We start from the raw sequence: 23,841 nt of genomic DNA on the forward strand, positions 1-23,841 counted from the left end.
ATGTTTAAGGCCCAGAAAGGTAGGAAGGACATCAATAAAAAAAAAATATTCTTGTATTCTTAAAAAGTATTCTTCATAACATATTGGTTGAATCACATGGACTATTTTAACAATGTCCTTACTACCTTTCTGGGCCTTGAACGTGTCAGTTGCTGTCTTTGCAGAATCAGAAAGCTCTCGGATTTAATAAAAAATATTGTAATTTGTGTTTCAAAGAGGAACGAAGAACTTACAGGTTTGAAATGACATGAGGGTGAGTAATTAATGACAAAATGTTCATTTTTGGGTGAATTATCTTTTTAGTTTTCTTCACTTCCACAAGGCGTTTTAAGGCAGCAGGCTTAGCATTGTGTTTTCCCTCCTGTCCTTATCAAAACAGACCTGCAATCCACCAGTTGACAACCACAGCTTTAGAAAACAAAAAGCTGCTTGTATCGACGCTATCCTCGTATAATGGTATGCTCACACCTTTGGTCCCCAAGCGGACAGTAAGAAGGGACAGGTGTTGAGGATTACAGCCCTCAACGGTTCTTGCTCTGTTTGATAACCTGCGAATCCATGCCAGATGAAACAGGTTTTCTGCAAAGCAGGGAAATATAATCTTACACATGAAATAGTAATTCTGTTTGTCTCGTAGACAGCTTGGAGAAGGGAGACTTCAAATCCGTGCACGAGGAGGTTCAAAGCCTTTCGGCGTAGAGTGCGAATGCTGCCATCTGCATTATGCATATATTTTTCTCTAATTGCTGAACGGCTCTGTTGTCGAGTCGAAAATTGAGGTTTCTTGGTCTCTCTGGTGCAATGCATTACAAACCTGCATGCGGTTCACGCTAACAACCCCACCCTTTCCGTCGAAGCGAAGCCTGTTAGAACAATAGAAGCAGAGGAACTGACTGTGGTTCTTACAGGCACTAATCTTCCCTACCGTACCCCTGTAGTCTCATTTTCTTCCTTCAAAACCCTTCTCCCTCCCTCTTCCCCTTGTGTATGATCATACTTGGTTTTTTGGGCCGTTTCTTTTCTCATTCCCTCAGATCAGTCCACAATCTGAGATGAAATTAGCAGCTATGTGTTTCGTACCTCGCTGTTGCGCTAGCAGACAGTATTATGGACGGTGTCGCATCAGACACATTTGACTATTGGTGAGATAACCTTGACTGTCTCATCGTCCCGATGTCCTCTCTTGCTTTCTTTGCACCTCACATCAGATCTCGGGCTGCTTTTGTGCTGATACCAAGGGTTTCTGAAGCCTCTCTTTCTGCATCAAAAGAGCCCAAATGAACGGCGCAGTCACTCTTCGCTCTCGCCTGAGCCCTCCATTTTGAACAAATGCTGAACACAATATCCAATATCTTTTCCTGTGATATGGTGCATTTGGTATCTCAGCAACTGATTCTTGAAGAAGGGATGGATCTCACTGGACACCGATGTTTACAGACGCACTCACACATGCTCACAAATGAAGTCCTCACTCTTCACAATCCAAATGCTCATTTTAGAGGCATATTAAGTTATCTTTTTTATTATCATTTGTTATCTTTAAGTTAGCATATTAAGTTTTCTTGCAGAATAATTTTACGTGTCCAGTTTACGTTCACTGGACACTATGTAAATTTAGAAAAAAATATATTATAAATGTAATTATAAAAAAAAATAATATATATATATATACACACACACACTGTGTAATTATTATATAATTTTATATAAATTTAATTATTATAATAATTAATAATTATTTTAGTGGTATCACTAAATATTTTTTATTATTTTAGTGGTTATTGTTGTCAGAATCACTTGCTGAGATAGGAAAATACAGGAAACATTTTTTTAGAAACTTAAGGCTAATAAACATATATTATTCATTCTGTTTTTCTATAAATGTGGCTCAAAACTCAAACACTTTTCTAACACACACTTATTTCAGTGGTGTGCGGTGGTGTTCTGAAATGACGCAAAATGCTGAATTTTATTTTTTTTAATCAAATCTAAATTCATATCCCACTCACATTTTCTTGATTAAATAAACATTACTTAATAATATATTTTATATTTTTACATTAACAATGTAATCAATATTCCATTTATTAAAGCCAAGTATGAAGTGCCTGTATGCATGTTTCATACGGATTATATATTCTTGTTTTATTTTTATATTGGTTCATTTAAAAGTAGACATTTCACTCTCTGTAGATATATTTTTCATGTCTGTAAGACAAGTATACATGGAGTTTTGAAGTTTCGCGCTCAAGTTCACAGAGACAGAGACGCCAGAAAGCACTGTTTGCTTTCATTATTTTACAAAAGCGCAACGTTTTGTTCTTATTCTAAGTGCACACGATTTGCAGATTTGAAAGTTGTGTTACTTTTATCTGTATGACCAAAAATGACGAAGTATTTTAAGAACTAGTGACCGCACCAGCACCTCCATCTGTCATGCTGTAAGTGCGCTACTGTTCAGCTTCCACACTCCACACAGACACTTCAATAACATTTTCTAGTTGCTAATACTTACATATTTCCGTTGAAAAGCATTTTTGATTTCGATAAATGATAGGTGAGCGTTTGGATGTCCTGCCCAAAGTATTGTATTACCACATAGACCAGCTGTTAATGATCTGTCAGTCACGGACTGTGTGACTTTGCCACTTCCTGTGGAATTTTTTTTCTGTGACTAAGTGACTAATAAAATTTAGGTCGACAAAGCCTCTTCTCGTCGACTAACGGTTAGTCAACTATTAGGGGGCGGCCCTACGCTATTTTTTAATTTTTTCAGATCATCAGTCATCAAAGCTCGGTAAATATTGGTCACAGACACAAATATTGCTGATTACTCACTAAAAACTTCCACAGATCATGTTTTCATGCCATTTATGTCTTATTTTGGCACAACAAAGTGGTTATATCTAAGTGTGTGAGTTGTTTACTTTTTTAAAATTAGTCTTCCCATTAATGCCATTATATTGTTTATTCAGACTGATTCGTGAACGTGCATGAACACGAGAGGCGGGATTTAATGCATGAACCAATCACAGCCCATCATAACCAGTCATATCCAATCATATCGGGATGGAGGCATTGCCTCCTCTCACATGACTTTCCCCCATTCATTCTCAGTTACTCCCCACCAAACTCACAGCTTTAGGGGGTCTGTTAAAACTCAATGGGCTCAGGGAAGGTGAGAGAGACGTGAACTCCTGCTGTAACTTTACCTGCCCGTGTCGCTGTTGGACCATGTTTCTTTAGAAAATCAAGTGATTTATACACTTTGTAATGTTGTAATTTTGTAATATTGGCGTTGTTTTAATTTTTTTTTCTCATTTAATAATTTGAGGAGACACTGCCTCCCTTGCTTCCTTGGAGGAAATGCCCCTGACTCATTCTTACAGGCACACGCTGGACTGTTGAGACTCTGGGGATAAGAAAAGGGGACACAGGCCTCAAAAGGGGAAAAGCATATGGGTGCGATTTGTTTTTTCATGCAGCACTGGCTCCAGCTGATGATGACTCCCAGTGGTCTGCACCATCGGCCTCTGACTTTCTGATCAGTTTCCTACTTCCAAAATCAGACGCTTTTTAAGATTATATTTAGAAGTGAATGCTGATATGGACTATCTAGCAGATGGATTCTGCTTTATGAATTTGAATAATAAAATAATGATGCCCTTAATATTTTTAATCTGTTTTGTAAAAGCCTTTTGTTTCTTATTGTTTTGGCAGAGCAGCTTTTGGCTCAGATAATCTTCTAATGTTAATTGCTTTGTTTTCTTGCCCTAAAATTTCATGGACAAAAGTTCTGTTAATGACTGGAATTGAGAGCCACTCTATGGCTTTCTAAAATAGTTCTGTTTCATAAAAATAGGCCATGAAGGGATGGGTTTTTTTCCCCTTGGAAAATGGATAATTTTCAGTTTGGCATGTTGCACGATTGAATTCGTGCTCATAGTACAGTGGGATTTTGCAGCAGTGTGGGCATGTTTTATTGTAGTTTCTTGGAAAGTAGTTTTCCTTTGGTCAGACAGAAACAACATTGACTATATTGGACAACAGTGACATTTTGTAGTCAATATAGTCAATGGATCACATTATTTGGTGATACAGCTTGGCTTGATTAGGTCAGAGGAAATTTTTAAAAGAATTTGGGTTGAAGAGGTTAATTTCAAATACTATTAGGCCTTTTTTTAGATGTGGGGTATCCGGGAGTCCAATCATGTAGCCATCAGATGAAAATTTCAAAAGGACATGCATGAGGGTTAAATCCAATGTGACCCTGGACCACAAAACCAGTCATAAGTAGCATGGGTATATTTGTAGCAATAGCCAACAATACAGTAACAGTTTTTCTTTTATGCCTAAAATCATTAGGATATTAAGTAAAGACCATGTTCCATGAAAGTTTTTTTGTAAATTTCCTACCATAAATATATCAAAACTCAATTTTGATTAGTAATATGCATTGCTAAGAACTTTATTTACAGCTTTAAAGGCTTTTTTCTGTGTTTTGATTTTTTTGCACTCTCAGATTCCAAATTTTCAAATAGTTGTATCTCAGCCAAATATTGTCCTATCCTAACAAACCATACATCAATTGAAAGCTTATTTATTTTAAAATATGTCTTGCAGCACTATCTTCTAGCTGCTCAGATGAATAAGACAGGAGTTTATGAATGCTGCATGCTGTCAAAGAAGCTTTTAGCTGCACAAGGCTCTGCATTTCTCATTGTGTCTATTCCGAAACGCCTGCAGACATACTCCCTCTACTGGCCATCTTTTTAACAGTTTCCCCTTCCTCTTTCTCACTTAGTCGCTCCATCCTCCATTGTCTGCTGTCTCTCTCTCTCTCTCCACCCACTCCACCCCCTGCCGAGCCATCTGCGCTTCGGCAGGCCCTGTCTCCATGGCAACAAGGGAGGCCGCGCTGCCTCCTATTGGCCCGCTGCCCATACGAAGAGGCTGCCGGGGGTCGAAGGTCGTCTGTAGAGTGCCGCCTCACCGGTGTTCTAATCAGCTGTTGACCCCTAGCCACAATGAAATGAGTGTCAGAAGGCAAGGGGTTAATAAAGCCTGGTCTGACTGGCAGCTGGGTCCATTATGAGTGAGGGACAGGAGAGGGAGACCGCTGAGCAGGGGGGGTTGGAGGATGCTGGAGATGAGGGACTCCGATCTTGGGTTGGGGGCCCGTCTGTGTTGCATAAGGGAAGATTTGATGTCACCATAATTCTTGTCTACAAGGGTGGAATGAAAGCTGTGGGTGGCGTTTTTAGGATTATAGGGCCTGGTGTTAGTGTGGGGGTTGTTGGGAATTTGGAGGGCTACTGTAGCTGTGGTGGAGCAACAGCACTGGATATGATTAAACTTGGTGTAAAATTAAATGACTTTAACAAGGTATATATAACGCCAGCTTTTACTGTGCGTTAGTACTACCGTTAAAAGTTTTAAAGTTATATATATATATATATATACACACACACGTTTTTTTAAGGACATTTCTTATGCTCATTTCTTATGCACAGTAATATTATTTCCGTGTAAAATAACTGTTTTCTGTTAATATATTTTAACATTTATTCCTGTGATTACTCCAGTCTAATATGCTGATTTATTACTGATTTATTACTTTTATTATCAATGTTGTAATTATTTTTTTTAGGATTCTTTGAATAAAAACTTAAAAAGAACAGCATTTATTCAAAATAGAAATCTTTTCTAATCACTTTTTATCATTTAAACACATCCTTGCTGAATAAAAGCGTTCATTTCTTTCAAACAAAGAAAGAATACAAATTTACTGAGCACAAACTTTTAAATGGTAGTTTTTATTTTTAAAAAAGATTTATATTTTAAATAAATGCTGTTCTTTTTAATTTTTTTTATTTATTTAAAAATCCTGAAAAAATATATCACAGGTTACAACAAAATATTAAGCAGCCAGCATTTTTTTTTTGTTTGTTTTCAACACTGATAATAAATTAGCATATTTGAATGATTTCTGAAGGATCATGTGACACTGAAGACTGGCGTAATGGCTGATGAAAAATTAGCTTTGCATCACGGGAATAAATTATATTTTAAAATATTTAAAAATAGAAAACCATTATTTTAAACTGTATTATTTCTGTATTTTTGATCAAGTAAATGCAGCCTTGATGGGCCTTGAAGAACAGAATTCTTTAAAAAAAAATAAAAATTAAAGCTTTTTAACAGCAGTGCATGCACATTATCTTACATTTTATATGTGAAAAGTGGATATTATATAATAATAATTAGAATTCTATTTCTAAGAAGCATGTTGTTGCACAAGGGTTGTAATGTGAAATTAAACTGTAAAAGTGTTAACCCTGTTACCTTTCTGTAGGCATAATTACATCTCAGCATATCTTAAAATGTGTTAATTTCACTTGAACACTGAGAGAATGTTTAAAATCTTGCAAAAATGTAAAAATATCCGTACTAACTGGAAAAGGCAGTCATTTCATAAAGTGACCCATTACCCTGAGGAGTAAAATTGCCATTCTTCAGTGAATCTTTTCCATCACTCCAATACGAATGTCCTAGTGTGCAGAAATAGACTTGGCACAGTGTACAATTTTACACATTAAGTTGGTATTTTTAGTCTTGAATCAACAACCATTTTGGATTCCACCAAAAACAATCAAGTACAGTTGCAAGAATCGTGCAGGTGTAAGAAACTGCTATAGAAGTAGGCTGTATGAAATCTTACTGACAAAAGAATTGTGGAAAAAAATGTATGTAATGCTAAATAACACTGAAAATTCTAAGCTAAGTTAGCTTAAAGGGTTAGTGCACCCAAAAATGAAAATTCTGTCATTAATTACTCACGCTCATGTCGTTCTGAACCCATATATCTTCATTCGTTTTCTGAAGATGAACGAAGGTCCTACGGGTTCAGAACGACTTGAGGGTGAGTAATTAATGACAGAATTTTCATTTTTGGGTGAACTGTCCCTTTAAGCTGAGTAGACAAGCCTTGTTTTCTGGAAGGCTTTTGAGTTGCATTCACAGTTTTACATATATCACATGTTCCAAAAATAATGAGTGCTTTATAAGATTTTAAAATATACAGCACTAACAGCAAATTTCATGCAAAAATGTATGGCTCCTTGGGGCAGATTTGTTCCCCATGAAAAGAGTGTGACTGCTGTGTGATATTTAAAGTCTTTAGCTCGAACGGAGGAATGGGGCTGATGTTTTAGAATATTGTGAATTTAACCAGCTAGTTGCTTGGCAACCATCCATTCCATCCATCCCATAATTACGCAAAATGCAATTAGCCACAGACCCTTCACGCATGCAAAGTTCATTGAGTTTCACCATAGGGATAAAAAGTTCAAAGCGAAGAATATTAATAATAGACCAGTGCTAAAATGAGAGCAAGAGTTTTTTTTTTCCTACTCTTAGCAGATCTAAAAATCTGGCTTCTTCTGTCATATTTCTCACACATGCATATAGACACTAGTGTTACTTATTTGCATACTGATAGTTTTATTAACATTTTTAATTTAGCTTTAATTTTTATTCCTTCAGTTTTTATTTCCAGTCATTTTAAAGTGACTTATTTTACAGTTTTCCATCTGATAGTTATATTTTTTTGTTTCAGCTTCATTCAATTTACAAAAATGTTTAATCATTTTAATTACCGATAATAACCATGATTAACATAGTTGCAGCGCACCACCAAATTCTGCCCTCACACTGTAAAAAATCAATATAAAATAAGGCAACTTGACGCAGTAAGACTTTGAGTTCTTTCAACAATAGTTTTTTTTAGTTTTTCCTCAGTAAAGATACTTGGTTGTTTGCGGATTGTCTTATTTTGCTAATAGAAAAAGTCATGTAGCAACAACTGAAACAACAATTGCTGTCGTTGAAGTAATTTTTTTTTTTTGTGTGTACATTTTTTTTTTTATTTGCAAAGGGCACACAGTGAATTGTTATAGAAACCATAATGGATAATCTAATATGTAGACAACATTGTCTTTGTTTGTAAAATGTCTTAAAAAACTAAGATATCCAGCAAACAAAATGGTTGAACATACTCTAAACACACAAACCTCAAGAACGGTTGCAATCAACAAGTGTTAAAAAAATAAGCTCTATACATCACAGTGAAACAAATAACTAACAATAATGACACAACAACAACAAAAAGTTTCAATGTGGTCAGCAAACAGCAAAACAATAATCCTATAACAGTAACTGCATAATTTATTCATGCTGCAATGCATGCTGGGAACTCACAAAGCCTTAACATTTCAACATTGTGAAATTCTTTTTTCAGACAACTGTGTTTGACTAGTTGGGACAACATTTGGGGTAATTTTGTTGGTCTGACAAAGGTTTTAATGTCGTTTGAAGAAAATAGCATTTTTTAGTATTTGAGACTCAAAATGTGCATTTTTTTTACAGTGCATTTTAGCCGATATCTGCACACATTTACACCAATGACCTGCCCTAACGTCCTCGTTCAGATCACCTTCCGGCTTATTTTCAAAGCAAAGCGTGCATGTCATAAGCTAGTAGCGCTGTGCTCCAGAGCAGACCATATTAGTGCAGAGAGTGCCGATCACTCAGGGTTTAAATGAAGGAGATTTGCTCTTATCGACCTCTGCGAGACTGTTCGATATTCAATATCCTGTTCATACTCTTTCTGTTTCGTTTATGGGCCGTTAATTGGCGGAGATGGTAGCATCGTTCTGCTTAGCATCATATTGGTGGTAAAAGTAACCACAAGGGGGCAGTCTGTCCTATCCACAGGGGGGGCAGCGCTCCATCCGTCCGCCCCCCTGCCTTTGTGCTCATTTACTCTCTCTCACTTTCTCTCCTTCTCTCTGTCCTCACGTCTCAAGAACTTGGTGTGGCATGTTCCCATCTATTAGCATCTCAATTAAGGGCTAACAAAAGACAGGTTTTTCCCCTCCGAGGCCTCCACGTGTGCGGTTTACCTAGTCTCCGTGCGCCCTGAGCGAAATCCAGGAGATTGACTGCACTCCACCAATTACACCTCCCCATCAATGTCTGCAAGAAATCACAATGGCCTTAATTAGCGACTGCAGCCTCACTCTATTACACGCTAGCGCAGTAAAAGCCCAGTCGCACCTTCGCCACCAGTCTCCCATGGATAACGTGGGCTGTAATTACGAGGGAGGAGGTGTATCGGAAGTGGGTGTTTGTGGCTTTTTTACTTTCACTGTGTGGTCTTCCGATGACGGCTAATTGACTTTTAAAGAAACAGTTCACCAAAAAATGAAAATTCTGCTATTATCTACTCACCCTCATGTCAGTACTTGTGTGGCTTTATTTATTACAGGGAACAAAAAAATGTGAATTTTTGAAGAATATCCCAACCACACGATCAATATCATGTTAGCAAATTAAGATTAAATGTCAAAAAAACCCACGACAAAGGAATCATTAAAAAGTGATCCCAATATGACTAATATGATAGTTTTGTGTGAGGAAAAGACTAAAATCCATGATTTGCTTTCAGAAAATGTCAGTCTGATTCATAAATGAATCAATGAATCATTCTTTTGAGTCAGATTTTTTAATGAATCAATGAAACCAGTCTGAATGATTCATTCACAAATCAGATAAATGTAAAATTATAAATTTATAAACATTATATTATTTTTCTTGTTAAATGATGGGTGAATTTTTATATTTGAGTCAAATAATCCTTTAAAAACTGGTAAAAGTATTTTCAAAAATGTTCATGACATGAACAATTGTTGTTTATGGTAGCATTATTTTATTGCTTGTGTCAAATGTGAAAAATATTTAAGGCATACACATACAACTGTGCTGTAGAATTTGACACAATTCATTAGTTTGCTGCAGTTTATTTTAGTATTATTTACAGTGTAATTTTCATTTAGGTTATTTTTTTAGCCACTTTTTTATCTCTCTTTTTTTTTTTTTTTGCCAATTATTTTTTTTTTTTAGATTTTTAGATTTTTGTGAAATTGTAAAACTGTCTGAAATGCATACATTTGACTTTTGAGGATATAAATTTGAAGAATAATACATATTTTGTCAAAAGACAAAAACTCTTCTCTTCCAAAATTTTAACATGTCCAAACAAAATCTGAAAATGTGTTTAAATTCATATATTGAATATTTGGTTTAATTTTACACTTTTTCATGAACTGATTCTTAAATTTTCTTCGATGTTTCAAATAAGATGCTATTTTAGTCAAACTAAAAATAGCTAAAATGAATGAATATGAGTAAAAATTGAGCAAATTTGAAGGATATTTTTGTTTAAAAAATTGTTATAAAATACCATACCGTATCTGAATAAATGAAACTATAAATGAAATGAATAAATGAAATTATTATTTCACAAATCAGACTAAATTTGTAAAATTATAAGTTTATAAATAATACATTATATTTCTGGTGAAATGATGGGAGAATTTTTATATTTGAGTCAAATAATCCTTTGAAAAATGGTAAAAGTATTTTCAAAAATGTTTTTGACATGAATCATTGTTTGTTTATGGTAGCATTATTTTTGTTGCTTGTGTCAAATATTATATTTTTTTAGGTTAGGTTAGTTTTTTTCAGCCTTTTTTTGTTTTAGTTTTTTATCTTTTTTATTGTGTTGGTCTCTTCTTTTCTCATTTTCCCTTACAACGTTAATCTAGTGATTTATTATTATTTTTTTACATTTCTACATTAATTTTGTCTTTTTGCCAATTTGATGCCATTTTAGATGCCATTTTTGTCAAATTGTAAAACTGATTAAATGCATGATTTTGACTTTTGAGAATAGAAATTTGAAGAGTAACACATTTTCGGCAAAAGACAAAATCTCTTCTCTTTCAAAATTTTTAGCATGTTCAAACAAAATCTGAAAATGTATTTAAATTAATATAATAATTATGTTTGAATATTTGGTTGAATTTTGCACTTTTTCATAAATTGATTTTTTTTTTCATTTATTTCCTGTTTAAAATTAGATGCTATTTTAGTCAAACTGTAGTAAAATAGCTAAAATTAATGAATATCAATCTATTGAGCAAATTCAAAGGATATTTTTGTTAACAAAATGTTGTTATAAAATACCATTATCTGAATCAATGAAACCAGTCTGAATGATTCATTCACAAATCAGACTAAAACATTTTTAAATTATAAATGTATAAATGATGTAAATGTATTTCATTTAGTTTATATTTGATTTAATTTCAGCTTTATTTCAATTAACAAAACTGTGTTTACTAGTTTTAGTTGTAGTTAATGATAAAAACCCTGGTTTGCCAGTGGCAGTATATTTCGCCATCCGGGGCCCATGCCAATGTTTTTGACAACTACAAGAACAGACAGACTGAGAAAGCGAAAGAAACACATCGAGCGAGAGAAATGACAGGCCGGATCAGACTGCAGTAGACTGATAAGAGTAAATCGAATGAGGAAGGAGTATTTTGTAGGTCTCTCCATCCGTGTGATGTGTCAAACATACCTGAGTCTCATTATAGAGCGTGTGTCTGTGTGTGTGTGACTGCGGGCCATGCGTGGGCTAATTAGCTTTTCCCCCGGCCGCTCTGCGACCGCTCCCGTTATTTCCTGACCAGCTTGCCAGGCCGGCACCCCCTCTTCCCCTCCCCCATGTGTGGCTGTTCTAAATGGAGACTCAATGCATGCTGCTCCCCGACATCCTAATGTACCCGACCAGTTGGTTTAACAAACACAGCACTGCCAACCATCTGCCGGCCAAATCTGTCTTCAAATTGCTTTAGTAACAAACTGAACTTTCTTTGCTCAGTGCTGCTCTCGCTTCCTGCATCCTGCCTTCCTCAGTGTGCCGCTCTCTGCTCCTCAACCCGGCCCTCTCTCCTGCTCCTCGCGGATAACCGTTGTCATTTTCTCCTCTTGTCTTATCTCACATTTTCTTGTCTCTAACAATTGCCATTTATTGGCTTCTCAGTGTGTATCCTTGAATCTCTTTTATTCTGTCTGGTATCACCTGGTATATTTTTTATGCCATTTAAAATGCCATTTTTATCAAATTGTAAAATTGACTAAACGCAGGAAATTTTTGTCAAGACAAAAACTCTTCTCTTTTTTAATTTTTATATATATCCAAACAAAATCTAAAAATGTGTTCAAATTAATATATAAATTGTTTATGCATGAATTTTTCAAGCATATAAATTTGAAGAATAATACATTTTGAGGAAATTTTCAAAATCAAAATAAAATTATTCTCTTTTTAAATTTTTTACATATGCAAACAAAATCTGAAAATGTGTTTAAATTTATATATGAAATATAAAATGCATTAATTTTTTTAAGCATATACATTTGAAGAATAATACGTTTCAAGGAAATTTTCGTCACAATACAAAAACTCTTCTCTTTATAAATTTTTAACATCTGAAAATGTGTTTAAATTAATATGTTATTTATAAAATGCCTGCATTTTTCGAGCATAAAAAATTGAAGAATAATACATCAAGGAATTTTTTGTCGAAAGACAAAAATTCTTCTCTTTTTAAAGTTTTATATATATCCAAACAAAATCTGAAAATGTGTTTACATTTATATATGAAATATAAAATGCATTAATTTTTTAAAGCATATACATTTGAAGAATAATACATTTCAAGGAAATTTGTCAAAATACAAAAATTCTTCTCTTTATAAATTTTTAACATCTGAAAATGTGTTTAAATTAATATGTTATTTATAAAATGCCTGCATTTTTCGAGCATAAAAAATTGAATATATTTAGAGGACAGACAAAATTTCTTCTCTTTTTAAATTTTTTAACATGTCCAAACAAAATCTAAAAATGTGTTTACATTTATATTAGATATAAAATGCATGATTTTTTTGAGGCTATAAGTTTGAAAAATAATACATTTAGAGGAAATTTTCGTCAAAAGACAAAAACTCTTCTCTTTTTAAATTTATAACGTTTAAACAAAATCTCTAAAAATGTTTAAATTAATATATTTTTTAAAAATGCATGCATTTTTCGAGCATATAAATTTGAAGAATACTACATTTTGAGGAAATTTTTGTCAAAATACGAAAACTCTTCTCTATTTAAATTTTTAACATGTCCAAAGTCTGAAACTGTGTTTGAATTAATATAATTATAAAATGCATCAATTTTGGAGGATACACATTTGAAGAATAATAAATAAGACAAAAACTCTTTATCTTTTTAGATTTTTAATTTTCGATGTTTAAAATTAGATGCTATTTTAACTGTAGTAAAAAATAGCTAAAACAAATGACAAATTATTGATCAAATTTGAAGGATATTTCTGTTAAAAAAAAAATATATATATATATATATATATATATATTTTAAAAATACCATTGTTATCTGTTTTCTCGTCTAATCCAGTGTTAATATCAGTCTTGAATTAAACTTGTAACATTTAAAAAAGAAATATATAGATAAAAAAGAAAAAAGAAATATAAAAAATACATAGAAACAATAGAAAGAAATAGAAATAGAAAGAAAATGTTTATATTAATAATACAATATAAAATATAGTTGGTTTAATGTTTTTCTCATCAATTATATATTATTTTCATCACTAAAATTAGTTGTCAGTGTAGTCAATTTGCAGTTAAACTGGCATGACAAAATATTTACACCTCATAGTTTGACATATTGCATCTTATAAAGAAATTCTCTAACACGTCCAGAGAAACGGTATGATTATTTACGCCTGTTTCATCTGAAGGATAATTAAACCCCCACAAACCCAAAGCTTCAGAGAACATTTATACCCACAGTCGAGCATGAACAGAACTACTGTTTCCAGATCAGATGGCTGGCAGTCTTTATGGGTTTGTCTTCCCTGTTTACCATCTGACCACTGATCCTCCCATCCCATTCCCTCCCCTCTTTGTACTTCGAGCGGCTGCAGACAATCCAGGTTTCATTTTCCTTCATGAAGATACCCTCAAGAGACCTCAACAAATGCTATAGAACAGATTTTTGGCACAGGCGAGCACATAGCCCTAAACATCATTATGGACAGAAGCACAGCACTGCCAGAAAATGAACAGTGCCACCTTCCTCAGCAGCTATGCCAGTCTCAGTGCCAGCGGATGCGTTCTCAAAGACACAGACCCTGATCTCAAGGGCAAACCCAACAAAATCACACCAAAACACGTGCGTGTACTCTCAAGCAAACTGCGATTAACCCATAGGTACTTCCACTCTAAGAATTCAGGCGTGTAGTCTATAACAATGCTAAACAAAACAAGAAATGGTTTATTTGATACATTTTGCTTCAACCTTATGTTGTTCCATTGTTAAAGAATTAGTTAAAAATTAGTTCGTTTTCCTGTGGGTTGCTTTTCATGCTCGCGGGTTTAAATGACCCCAATATGTGATATTTAGCCCCTGGAATGCAAATTTTACCAGGAAAAACCTTCCAAAAAAATTGTATTTTACCCCCCGGAACATGATTTTTTTTACCACGGGACCCCCCTCAAAACACATTTGGGTTAGTTTTGAGTAGCAATTGGGTGGGTTTTGTTGTAAAAACCTGGCAACCCTGGTTAAAGGGGACATTGGATTGCAATTGCAAAATTCACTTCTACATGGTGTTTGGATATAAATGTGTCTTAGCAGTGTATTGGCACAACCACCCTATAAAAATCCATTCACTCCTTTCTTTTTAATCCCCAAAAACCTCAATTATCAAGCCGTTTTAATTTTCTGAGCAGTATGAAGTCATACTGCTTAGGTCCTGCCCACAACTGCTGAGGGACAGTCCCGTATTTACATATTTCTGCCATTTTCTCCACGCTCGAGTAGCTGTAGCGACAATGTCTCGTAAGCAATGCAGGTGTTTTGTAGTTGGATGTAATCAGAGGCATTAAGGACACAGTGGATTTGTTTTGTTTTTGGTTGTAACGTGCCACTGAATACACCAGAAATGGAAGAGAGGGGCAGGGTGAGCAGTAGCAGTGAGCACTCATTAACTTTTAAAGAAACATGCACCGGAACTGAGACCGTTTCGTGCACCCTCGGTGTGAACAGAGCTGTTTTTAAAAAGGTAAAAAAGTTGTTGTTTTACACGTCCATTGAGAACTTTTAAGAAAGTATGTTGCAGACATTAAATGAAGACCCCAAAGAACCATATCAGCTTTGTTTGAGTAGATAATGGCCAAAAGATTTAAGTGAACTTTTCCTTTAAAGACATAATTTGGAGTATGTGAACCATTCCACAGAATTGGTGCAAACTGCTGTCCCACAACCATAAAACCATTAAAAAGCATTTAAGCACTCCTATCTTAGATGTTTACTAAAATCCTTTTTTTATATCTGTTGAAACCCACAGTAATATTTTAAATATTAGCAAGCGTAAAATATTTTCAAAGTAATTATTTATTGGGTACTTTCAATTGGGAGGTGGTTGTCCCAAACCCTAACCCCTAAATTTCAACTTCTGAAAATGATATTTAAATCATTTTTGCATTTTATTCCATTGTTGTTTTTTAAAAATATCTTTTTGATTCTTTTAAAAAGTGAAGTTCAACAATTATATATTTTTTATGTTTTATTTTTTAGGAAAATGAATGTAAAAAAACGTCCAGCGTTTTTCGTTTTTAACTACACACCTACATTTATGATCAGGAAATATTTATGTCACTCTCTCTCATAGCTACAAGGTGTGAGTAGATAGGTCCCATCATTTTGAGGTAAATGTGTTCAAAAGTATGAACATTACATCTGTGTGTAACTTTAAAGAATGTCACTACTAAACACCATTTTTCTATAATTAAACACTTTTTTGGGATTTATTTCATTACATTTAATTTTTATATGTTTACCACTGTTCAGAAGTGTGCTAGCTAACCATGTGCTGATTAGCATTTTTGAACTAGGTTCAAAAATACTTAAACTTGTCACGAAACAGTCACGTCTGAAACATGTCATCATTGTTTCATTAGTGGCAAAAGGGAACACATAGTCTTCATATTTGGGGAAAATACAGTTTTCAGTACAGTTTTTTGTATTTTAGTATGTTTTAGTAGTGTTTGCAAGTTAAAGTCTGTAATGTGATGTGGTTGCTACTGTCACTCCCGAAAATGTGCAGTCACTACTGAAACATGGGATGTTTTGTCAAAGATAAAGTATACTGAATTTTCAACTAAGATGCTATGATATTTTTTGGTAACTTTGAAATCAGTATGATCAGTTTTTTGCAAAATACACACCTGTGTTGTTTCTTAACACACCTCTTTGTCTAGTTAAGTGATGTAATTGTTATTGATTTACCTCTGAAAATAAATGAATAAAATATCAAAAAATCTATTTACAATGTAGATGTAAGCAAAATCTTAATAGTTCAGTATAACCCTTCTTATTAAATTTATTATCACTGTGTTTCGGTAGTGAGTCGTGACAAATATTCCAAAACTTTATGAAAATACAATATGAGAATTAACTGCACAATTATTAGAAATGTGTACCTTGAATGTTATACAATTTGCATACATACAATTTATTTAGAATTTTATTTAGGCCTATATATTACATTTTAAATGTTTAGTCTTTGCCTCTAATATTCCTTTCATGCTAGCTTTATGACACCTAGCTTTTTCCTGCCCTCTAATTTTACAGTTACTCTTCTTCTGAAATTGCTTCGCCAAAAAATAAGGCTCCTTATCTCTGACTCTCACATTTTTTCTTTTTTTGCTTAACCAGGACATGCAGGTATTTGCATACCAAATGACTGCTCTGTCTGACACGCAAATTAATTAGTCTGAATTTTATGCATTTAGCAGCGTGCAAACAAAACACAGGAACATGTCACCAAACAGCTCAGCACCACGCCACCTACTCCACCGCATGTTTCAGAGATGACTCCGAAATCATTTCACTCCTGACATTTGGAGGGATTCTGAGATATTTCGGCATCCGAATCCAAGGCCTCATGTCTTTTTTTAATAGCACCTTCCTAATTTTTTGGTTAATTACAATGTAAATCTATTCTTTTCTAAATCCTATATGAATTCTAAGATAAAACATCAGTTGAGTTCATGCAGAACCCAAATAACGCTCATTTGCATTTTATCTCCGATTGTCTTTCCAGTCAAACGAACTGACGTGTCGCATGTGGTCAGCGTTGACATCATCCATCACGGTGTCCCTCAGAGTGATGCTAAAGGTCTTTGTCTTCATTCTTTGAACTAAACAGCCTGTGCGTGAGGTCAGTGGAATCAGGCCCTGTGCGTTTGTCTGCGGATCGTGTTTGTCTAGCCTCTTTGTTCTGGAGGACTCTAGGTCCCTGTAGGCTGACGACCCCCTTTCTGACGCCGCATGACTCGAGCATCACTCATGGGTGGGGTGAACCGCATGCTCCCTGGAGGCAGAGTGACCCCTGACCACGGGAGGCATGTGGCATAATGAAGATCTGATTGAATAAGTGGACAAATGAATAAAAGATAGAACTGACATGCGGAGAGAAACTCTCATCCAGCCAGTGTGGCTTTCTCTCTTTGTGTCTGCTGATTGAAGTAGATCTAGATACAGACGGGCCCCACTAAAAAACATAAGCGTATATTGTCCACACCAGACACGACGCATCACAACGGTTTTCAGTCTGTCTACAATGGAGGCATCAAAGCTGCATGTCGTCTGCAAATATTCATAAAAAAGACCAATCAGTTATAAACTTAAAAAAAATTATGCATTAGTGGCTTGGAGACCATCCATCCATCCATCCATCCATCCATCCATCCATATTTCTTTCTTTCTTTCTTTCAATCCGTTTGTCCGTCTATCCATCCATTAATCTTTTTTTTTCTTTTCTATCCATTCATCAGTCTTTCTTTCTTTTCTATCCATCCATCCATCCATCCATCCATCTGTCCGTCTTTCTTTCTTTTTTCCTTCTATTCATCGTTTTTTATCCATCCGTCCATCCAGCCTTACATCTTTCTTTCTTTCTTTTCCATCCATGCATGTATTGGTCTTTCTTTCTTTCTTTCTATTTATTGTTTTTCTATCATCCGTCTGTCCGTCCAGCCATACATGTTTGTTTGTTTGTTTGTTTCTTTCTTTCTTTTCCATCCATCCATCCATTGGTCTTTCTTTCTTTCTATTCATCGTTTTTCTATCATCCATCCGTTTTTCCAGCCATCTATTGTTTTTCTGTCAGTCCATCCATCCATCCATCCATCCATCCATCAATCTTTCTTTCTTTTCTGTCCATCCATCAGTCTGTCTTTCTTTTTCTTTCTTTTCTTTCTTTCTTTCTTTCTTTCGTTCATTCTATTGTTTTTCTATCAATCCGTCTGTCCGTCCGTCCGTCCATCCATCCATCAGTCTTTCTTTCTTTCTTTTCTGTCCATCCATCAGTCTGTCTTTCTTTTTTCTTTCTTTCTTTCCATCCATGCATCCATGCATGTACTGGCGTCTATCCAGCCATCCATTGGTCTTTGTTTCTGTCTATCTATCTATCTATCTATCTATCTATCTATCTATCTATCTATCTATCTATCTTTCTTTCTTTCTTTCTTTCTTTTCTATCCATCCAGTCTTTCTTACTTCCTGATCAAATCAAGGCTTTTAATTGATTTCTGTTTTTACAAAGCTATGGATTCTTTAAATATTTTTGAGAAAATATGGTGTAATGAACCTAATTTTGCACTCCTTTGTATTTTTTTTTTTGATAAATAAAGATGCTTGAAAATTTTAAATTCTTCAAAATTCTACAAAATTCTTCAAAATCAAAATTCTTTCTTTCTATCTGTCTGTCTTTGTCTATTTATCATTCTATCTGACGATACATTGTTTTTTCTGTTCTATTGATCTATCATTCTATTGTTCTATTTATCATTGTTCCATAATTATATATATCATTCTATTTAATATATAAAATGTATGATTTTTCAGACAGATGGGGGAAGTAAAGAAGATGACTGTCAATTAAAACTGCTTCAATGAATGCTTCCAGTCTAGACAGCTGCATTAAATGAGACCGATTTAGTACTGCGTTTTATTAATACACAAAAACAGGAATTAAACTAAATTGACATGGTTAAATAACTCTTCACCTCACTATATGATTCCCACTGATTTCATGTCAAAGCATTCAGTGTTTTCTACCTACAACTTCTTCCGTGTTTGATTCAAATAAAAGCAACTCTTCCTCAGAGAATGAAACAATTTGCTGGTTTTGAATGGCCATCTTGACATCAAGGCCACTCAAGGAGCTCAAGGACAAAAGGATGAGGTGAACAATAATGACAGACCAGAGACCCTGAGCCAGACTGAGGACTGGAGTTCAGTTGTATGCAAGAGTCAGGCTAAAACAAAAGGATGAAGAGAATAAACTGCCAACACCTCTTCACTGTTTTTTCATTCGCCATCCCAGCAGTTTCAAATCAAAGAACCGGACATTGTTTACATTCCTTGTGCTCAGCAGCTATAAAAATGAATCCTCTTCAAGGAATTAAATAATTGCATTCTGTGAGCTAATTTGAATGTTGTTCTCCACATCAAAGCCACATAAAGCTCAATAAATTCTCCACAGAGAAAGGAAAGAGGTAAACAATAGTACAAATAAACCTGAGATCTTACAGTAGCTGCATTCTAATTCACTTTCTATCTGTACAATACCGTGCGTGTGAAATTATGTTATGCATTTAGAAATTTATTGTCAGATTCTTTTAACGTTTTAAACCATAAAATTATAATTTATTACCATATATATTTTCTTTTTCTTTGCACTTTATGCCATTATGGTACAAGATTATCCTATTTAAAATAAATGTGATAAACAGGACAAAAGTAATCTAAAAGTAATCAAACAGTAATTTGGTTATATTAGCTAAAATGTGATGGATTACGTTACTAACTACAATTTTTGCCATGTAATTTGGAATCAGTAGCGGGCTACAATTTTCAAGTAATCTACCCAGCTCTGAATATACAATATAGCAGTCATCATACAATGTTTGACTGCTCACTTCCCCAATAGACCAATCAAAATCAAGCATTCCAGAGCAAGTGTACGAACACTTCCTGTTTCCAAAATGAACCTGATAAATTAAACTCATCCTAACGTTCTCCATAATTACAGGCTCTTGGCTCACAGCTCTGGTCTGTTTTCAGGAAGGTTCTTGGTTCAGCTGTTCCTATCTCTGATCCAAAAGGTAGAAATGGAAATTGACAACTTGATATGCCATTATCAGTAAATTGGTCATATCCCCCTTCTCTCTGATAGCGCAAAACCGTGCCACGCTGGCCAACAGCACGTCTCCTTGGTGACTGTTCCTGCTAATAGCTGCACATGTGTTGGAGTGGGAGCTGGTGATGGTATGTTGATGGGTGGAGCCAGACCGGCATCAGAATGCTGGGATTTGCTGCATTCGGCCCATGCCAGCTTGGCCAGCTGCCGGTTGGCACTCGCCCGCTGAGAGCGGCGGTTGATGGTACAGACCTGGAGTACTCGTGCTATGTTATTTAGCCAGTGTGAAGGCATTGCTAGGCCACGTCAGATGGGTTTACTGACTCAAAACAGAAAGATTAAAGAACAGGAGAGAACTATTTCCCTAGCAAAATCTACGCTGGGGCAAAAACCTTTCAAAAGATACTAATAGGGGTGGGCGATATACCATTTTTAAGCTTTGCGGTTTAAAAACATGATTTTCAGGCATTGATACATACTCAGCAGCCAAAGAGAACTCATTTGCCACATGATGATTGGTCATAGAGCAGGGAAGTATTGGAAGTTATTTTTGCCACTTTATAGACCTTGAACGGTTAAATACGGTTAAATACTTGCCCGTCATTGCAAGTATCCTCGTAAACACAGTAATTTAGGTATTAAGTAAAAGCAAACAGCTGATTGATTGAGCTGACTGATTAATAACTAAAGTTAAACTACCTACTGTTCTTTAGAAAAATCCTTCAGGTCCCACAAATTTGGTTTTTCAGCAGTATTGTGTATTTGAACCCTTTCCAACATTGACTGTATGATTTTGAGATCCATCTTTTCACAACTGAGCAACTATTACAGTAGGTTCAAACGCTCACTGATGCTTCAAAAGGAAACACAATGCATTAAGAGCTGGGGGGTGAAAACTTTTGACTTTGAAGATCAGGGTAAATTTAACTTATTTTGCCTTCTGGGAAACATGTAAGTATCTTCTGAAGCTTCTGAAGGGCAGTACTAAATGAAAAATGATATATGATATTTAGGCAAAATAAGAAAAATGTAAACATCTTCATTCTCTTCAAAAGTTTTCACCCCAGTTTTTAATGCATCGTTTTTCCTTCTGAAGCATCATTGAGTGTTTGAACCTTCTGTAGTAGCTGCATGTTAGTCCCTCAGTTGTCCTTGGTGTGAAAAGGTTGGTCTCAAAATCATACAATCATTGCTGGGAAGGGTTCAAATACACAAAAATGATGAAAAACCAAAGAATTTGTGTCATTTTTATAAATTCATTTATTATTTTCTCTTGTGGACTATATAAAAAAACATCTTTTATGTGAAATATCATATTCAGGCCAGTACTGAATAAAAAATAACACACACTTTGTATGATTTCTCTTATTTTGGTCAAATAATTAACATTTTGCAGATCCTACAAGGTGTATGTAAACTTTTGACCTCAACTGTATAGATAGTTATTTTCTTGAATAGATTTATATTTTTATATTCTCACAATTTTTTTTGTCTTATTTTAGTTACAACAACCTGTGCATCTATAAAAGAAACATTTCTTGTATTATTTTCAGAAGTGTCCACACTTCAGAAAAGACCGCTACTGTAAGTTAGTTAGCCACCAGATAGACCATAACCAAATCATTTTTTCTGACTCTAACAAGTCAGTCTGGGCCAGCATGGAAATGCATGCTGGTCTTGTCAGCAGGTCTCAATTTTTTCAATTTTAAGCATTTCCTTCAAATTCCTGTGACATTGTGGTTTAAGCACTTTCTTCAAATTCCATGACATTGTGGCAACCTCAATTTTCTGCACAGGATGAAATTTTTCATCTGGTGAAAGCAGGCACATTTTGCCCACATGCCTTGCAGTTGAACCTGTATTAATTTGTCTTCACTGGCGGAGCTCCCTGTGGCCCCTTAGGGCACCTGATGGATGGATGGATGTACAGGGTTTGCTAGAACTTTAAAAAGACAGCGAGACAGAGAGAGAGATGATATGTCTGTACCTAGCTCCTGTCTCCTGCAGCTGCTCCTAACAGGTGCATAACTGCTTCTTGCCAGATGGTCAGCAAAATGTGGTAGTTGGCAGGTTCCTTCACAGAATCAACCCTCCCTCTCACACAGGCACTGAGACGCAGCGATGGAGAGAAAGGGTTAGAGAATGGGAAAGGTTGGTGACAGAAAAAGTTGCTAAGCGCTGCTGCAAGCAAAACTCATTTTTCAAAACCTTTTACTTGTTTTAAAACTAGGTGCAGAAATGGTGCTTTTTTTTACTGTGTAATTCTGCACTAAAGCATGTCAGATGTCACACTGTCAAAAACTGAGAAAGCTGTTGTGCACACTCTTTTCCAACAAAGATGGGAAAAGCAGAGGTCTCAGACAATAAGCCAACTGTGGCAGTGTGTTACAGTCATTTACCAAGGTTAAAGGATGTTGTTGGGCACAATACAAAGTGGAGTTCTTATAAACGATGCCAATAAAATGTTTGTATTTTATTAATATATGAGAAAAAATAACAAAATACCCAAATTGCCAGTGTTTTGAATTACTTATATATCGAATTAATATAATATTATACTGTATATTGTATGTAAATAAAAATGTCCTGTATGGCAGTTGTGTAAAAAAGATAGCTAATTATCATTGCTAATTATATTATAATTATATTATTTTTATTCATCTAAATAAATAATATATAATTAATTAATAGAAATACATTAATACAATTAATACATACGTTTTGATTAGTGCTATCAAATCGATTAATTGTGATTAATCACATCCAAAATAAGTTATTGTTTACATAGTATTGTATAGGTATGTATACTGTGTATATTTATTATGCATATATAAATACACACACATGCATGTATATATTTAGGAAAAAAATATTTATATATTAAATTAATATAAATATTTACATATAAATACATGGAAATATTTTCAAAATATATATTGTATTTATGTGTTTATCTTTACATAAATATACACAGTATACACATATATGACGTAAACAAAAACGTTTATTTTGGATGCAGTTAATCATAATTAATCGTTTGACAGCACTAATTTCAATACATTAAAATTAATATTTATTTATATCATATTTATAATATATTTGTAATATAATATATATTATATATTTTATAATATAAAATATATAAAAAATATATTGTGTCTATTATAATTATATTAATAACATTGCTAATTATATTAAAATTATATTATTTTCATTCAATTAAAAGTAAACAATTTATTTTTAAAATAAATAAATTAATGCAATTAATACATAAATGTTAATACATTAATGTTAATATTTGTATAATATTTAATATATATTGTCACTATCAGTATGTGAATATGTGTGTGTATAATATATATATATATATATATATATATATATATATACATTAATAATATTGCTAATTATAATTATTATTTTTGTTCATGTAATCAGAATATAATACATATATACATGCATATATATGTATGTATATGTATATGCATGTCTGTAATTACAAATGCATATTCTATATTATTTTTATACAGTTAATTATTAATACTTTTATTAAATAATGACCTTTAACAGTTATAGTGATCACAGTATATAAAAAAAATCGTATGGTATACTAAAATAACAAAAAATGAAAAGGTATGATCTG

At 34.1% G+C, this 23,841-nt stretch overlaps 1 protein-coding gene across 3 annotated transcripts in view; it reads left to right on the forward strand.

Annotated features, from left to right (window-relative positions):
• Nucleotides 1-23,841, forward strand: part of msraa (methionine sulfoxide reductase Aa) — an 88,798-nt gene that overhangs the window by 62,530 nt on the left and 2,427 nt on the right. For 2 of the 3 annotated variants that reach the window (XM_051138328.1, XM_051138330.1), the window contains exon 6: nucleotides 17,097-17,171. The exons of the other annotated variant lie outside the window; for it this stretch is intronic. In XM_051138328.1, coding sequence (XP_050994285.1) covers nucleotides 17,097-17,171 — 75 coding nt within the window. The remainder of the gene's footprint in view (nucleotides 1-17,096; nucleotides 17,172-23,841) is intronic. 3 annotated transcript variants of the gene reach the window in all.

This window comes from Labeo rohita, chromosome 20 (genome assembly GCF_022985175.1).
Source record: "Labeo rohita strain BAU-BD-2019 chromosome 20, IGBB_LRoh.1.0, whole genome shotgun sequence".
Taxonomy (NCBI): domain Eukaryota; kingdom Metazoa; phylum Chordata; class Actinopteri; order Cypriniformes; family Cyprinidae; genus Labeo; species Labeo rohita.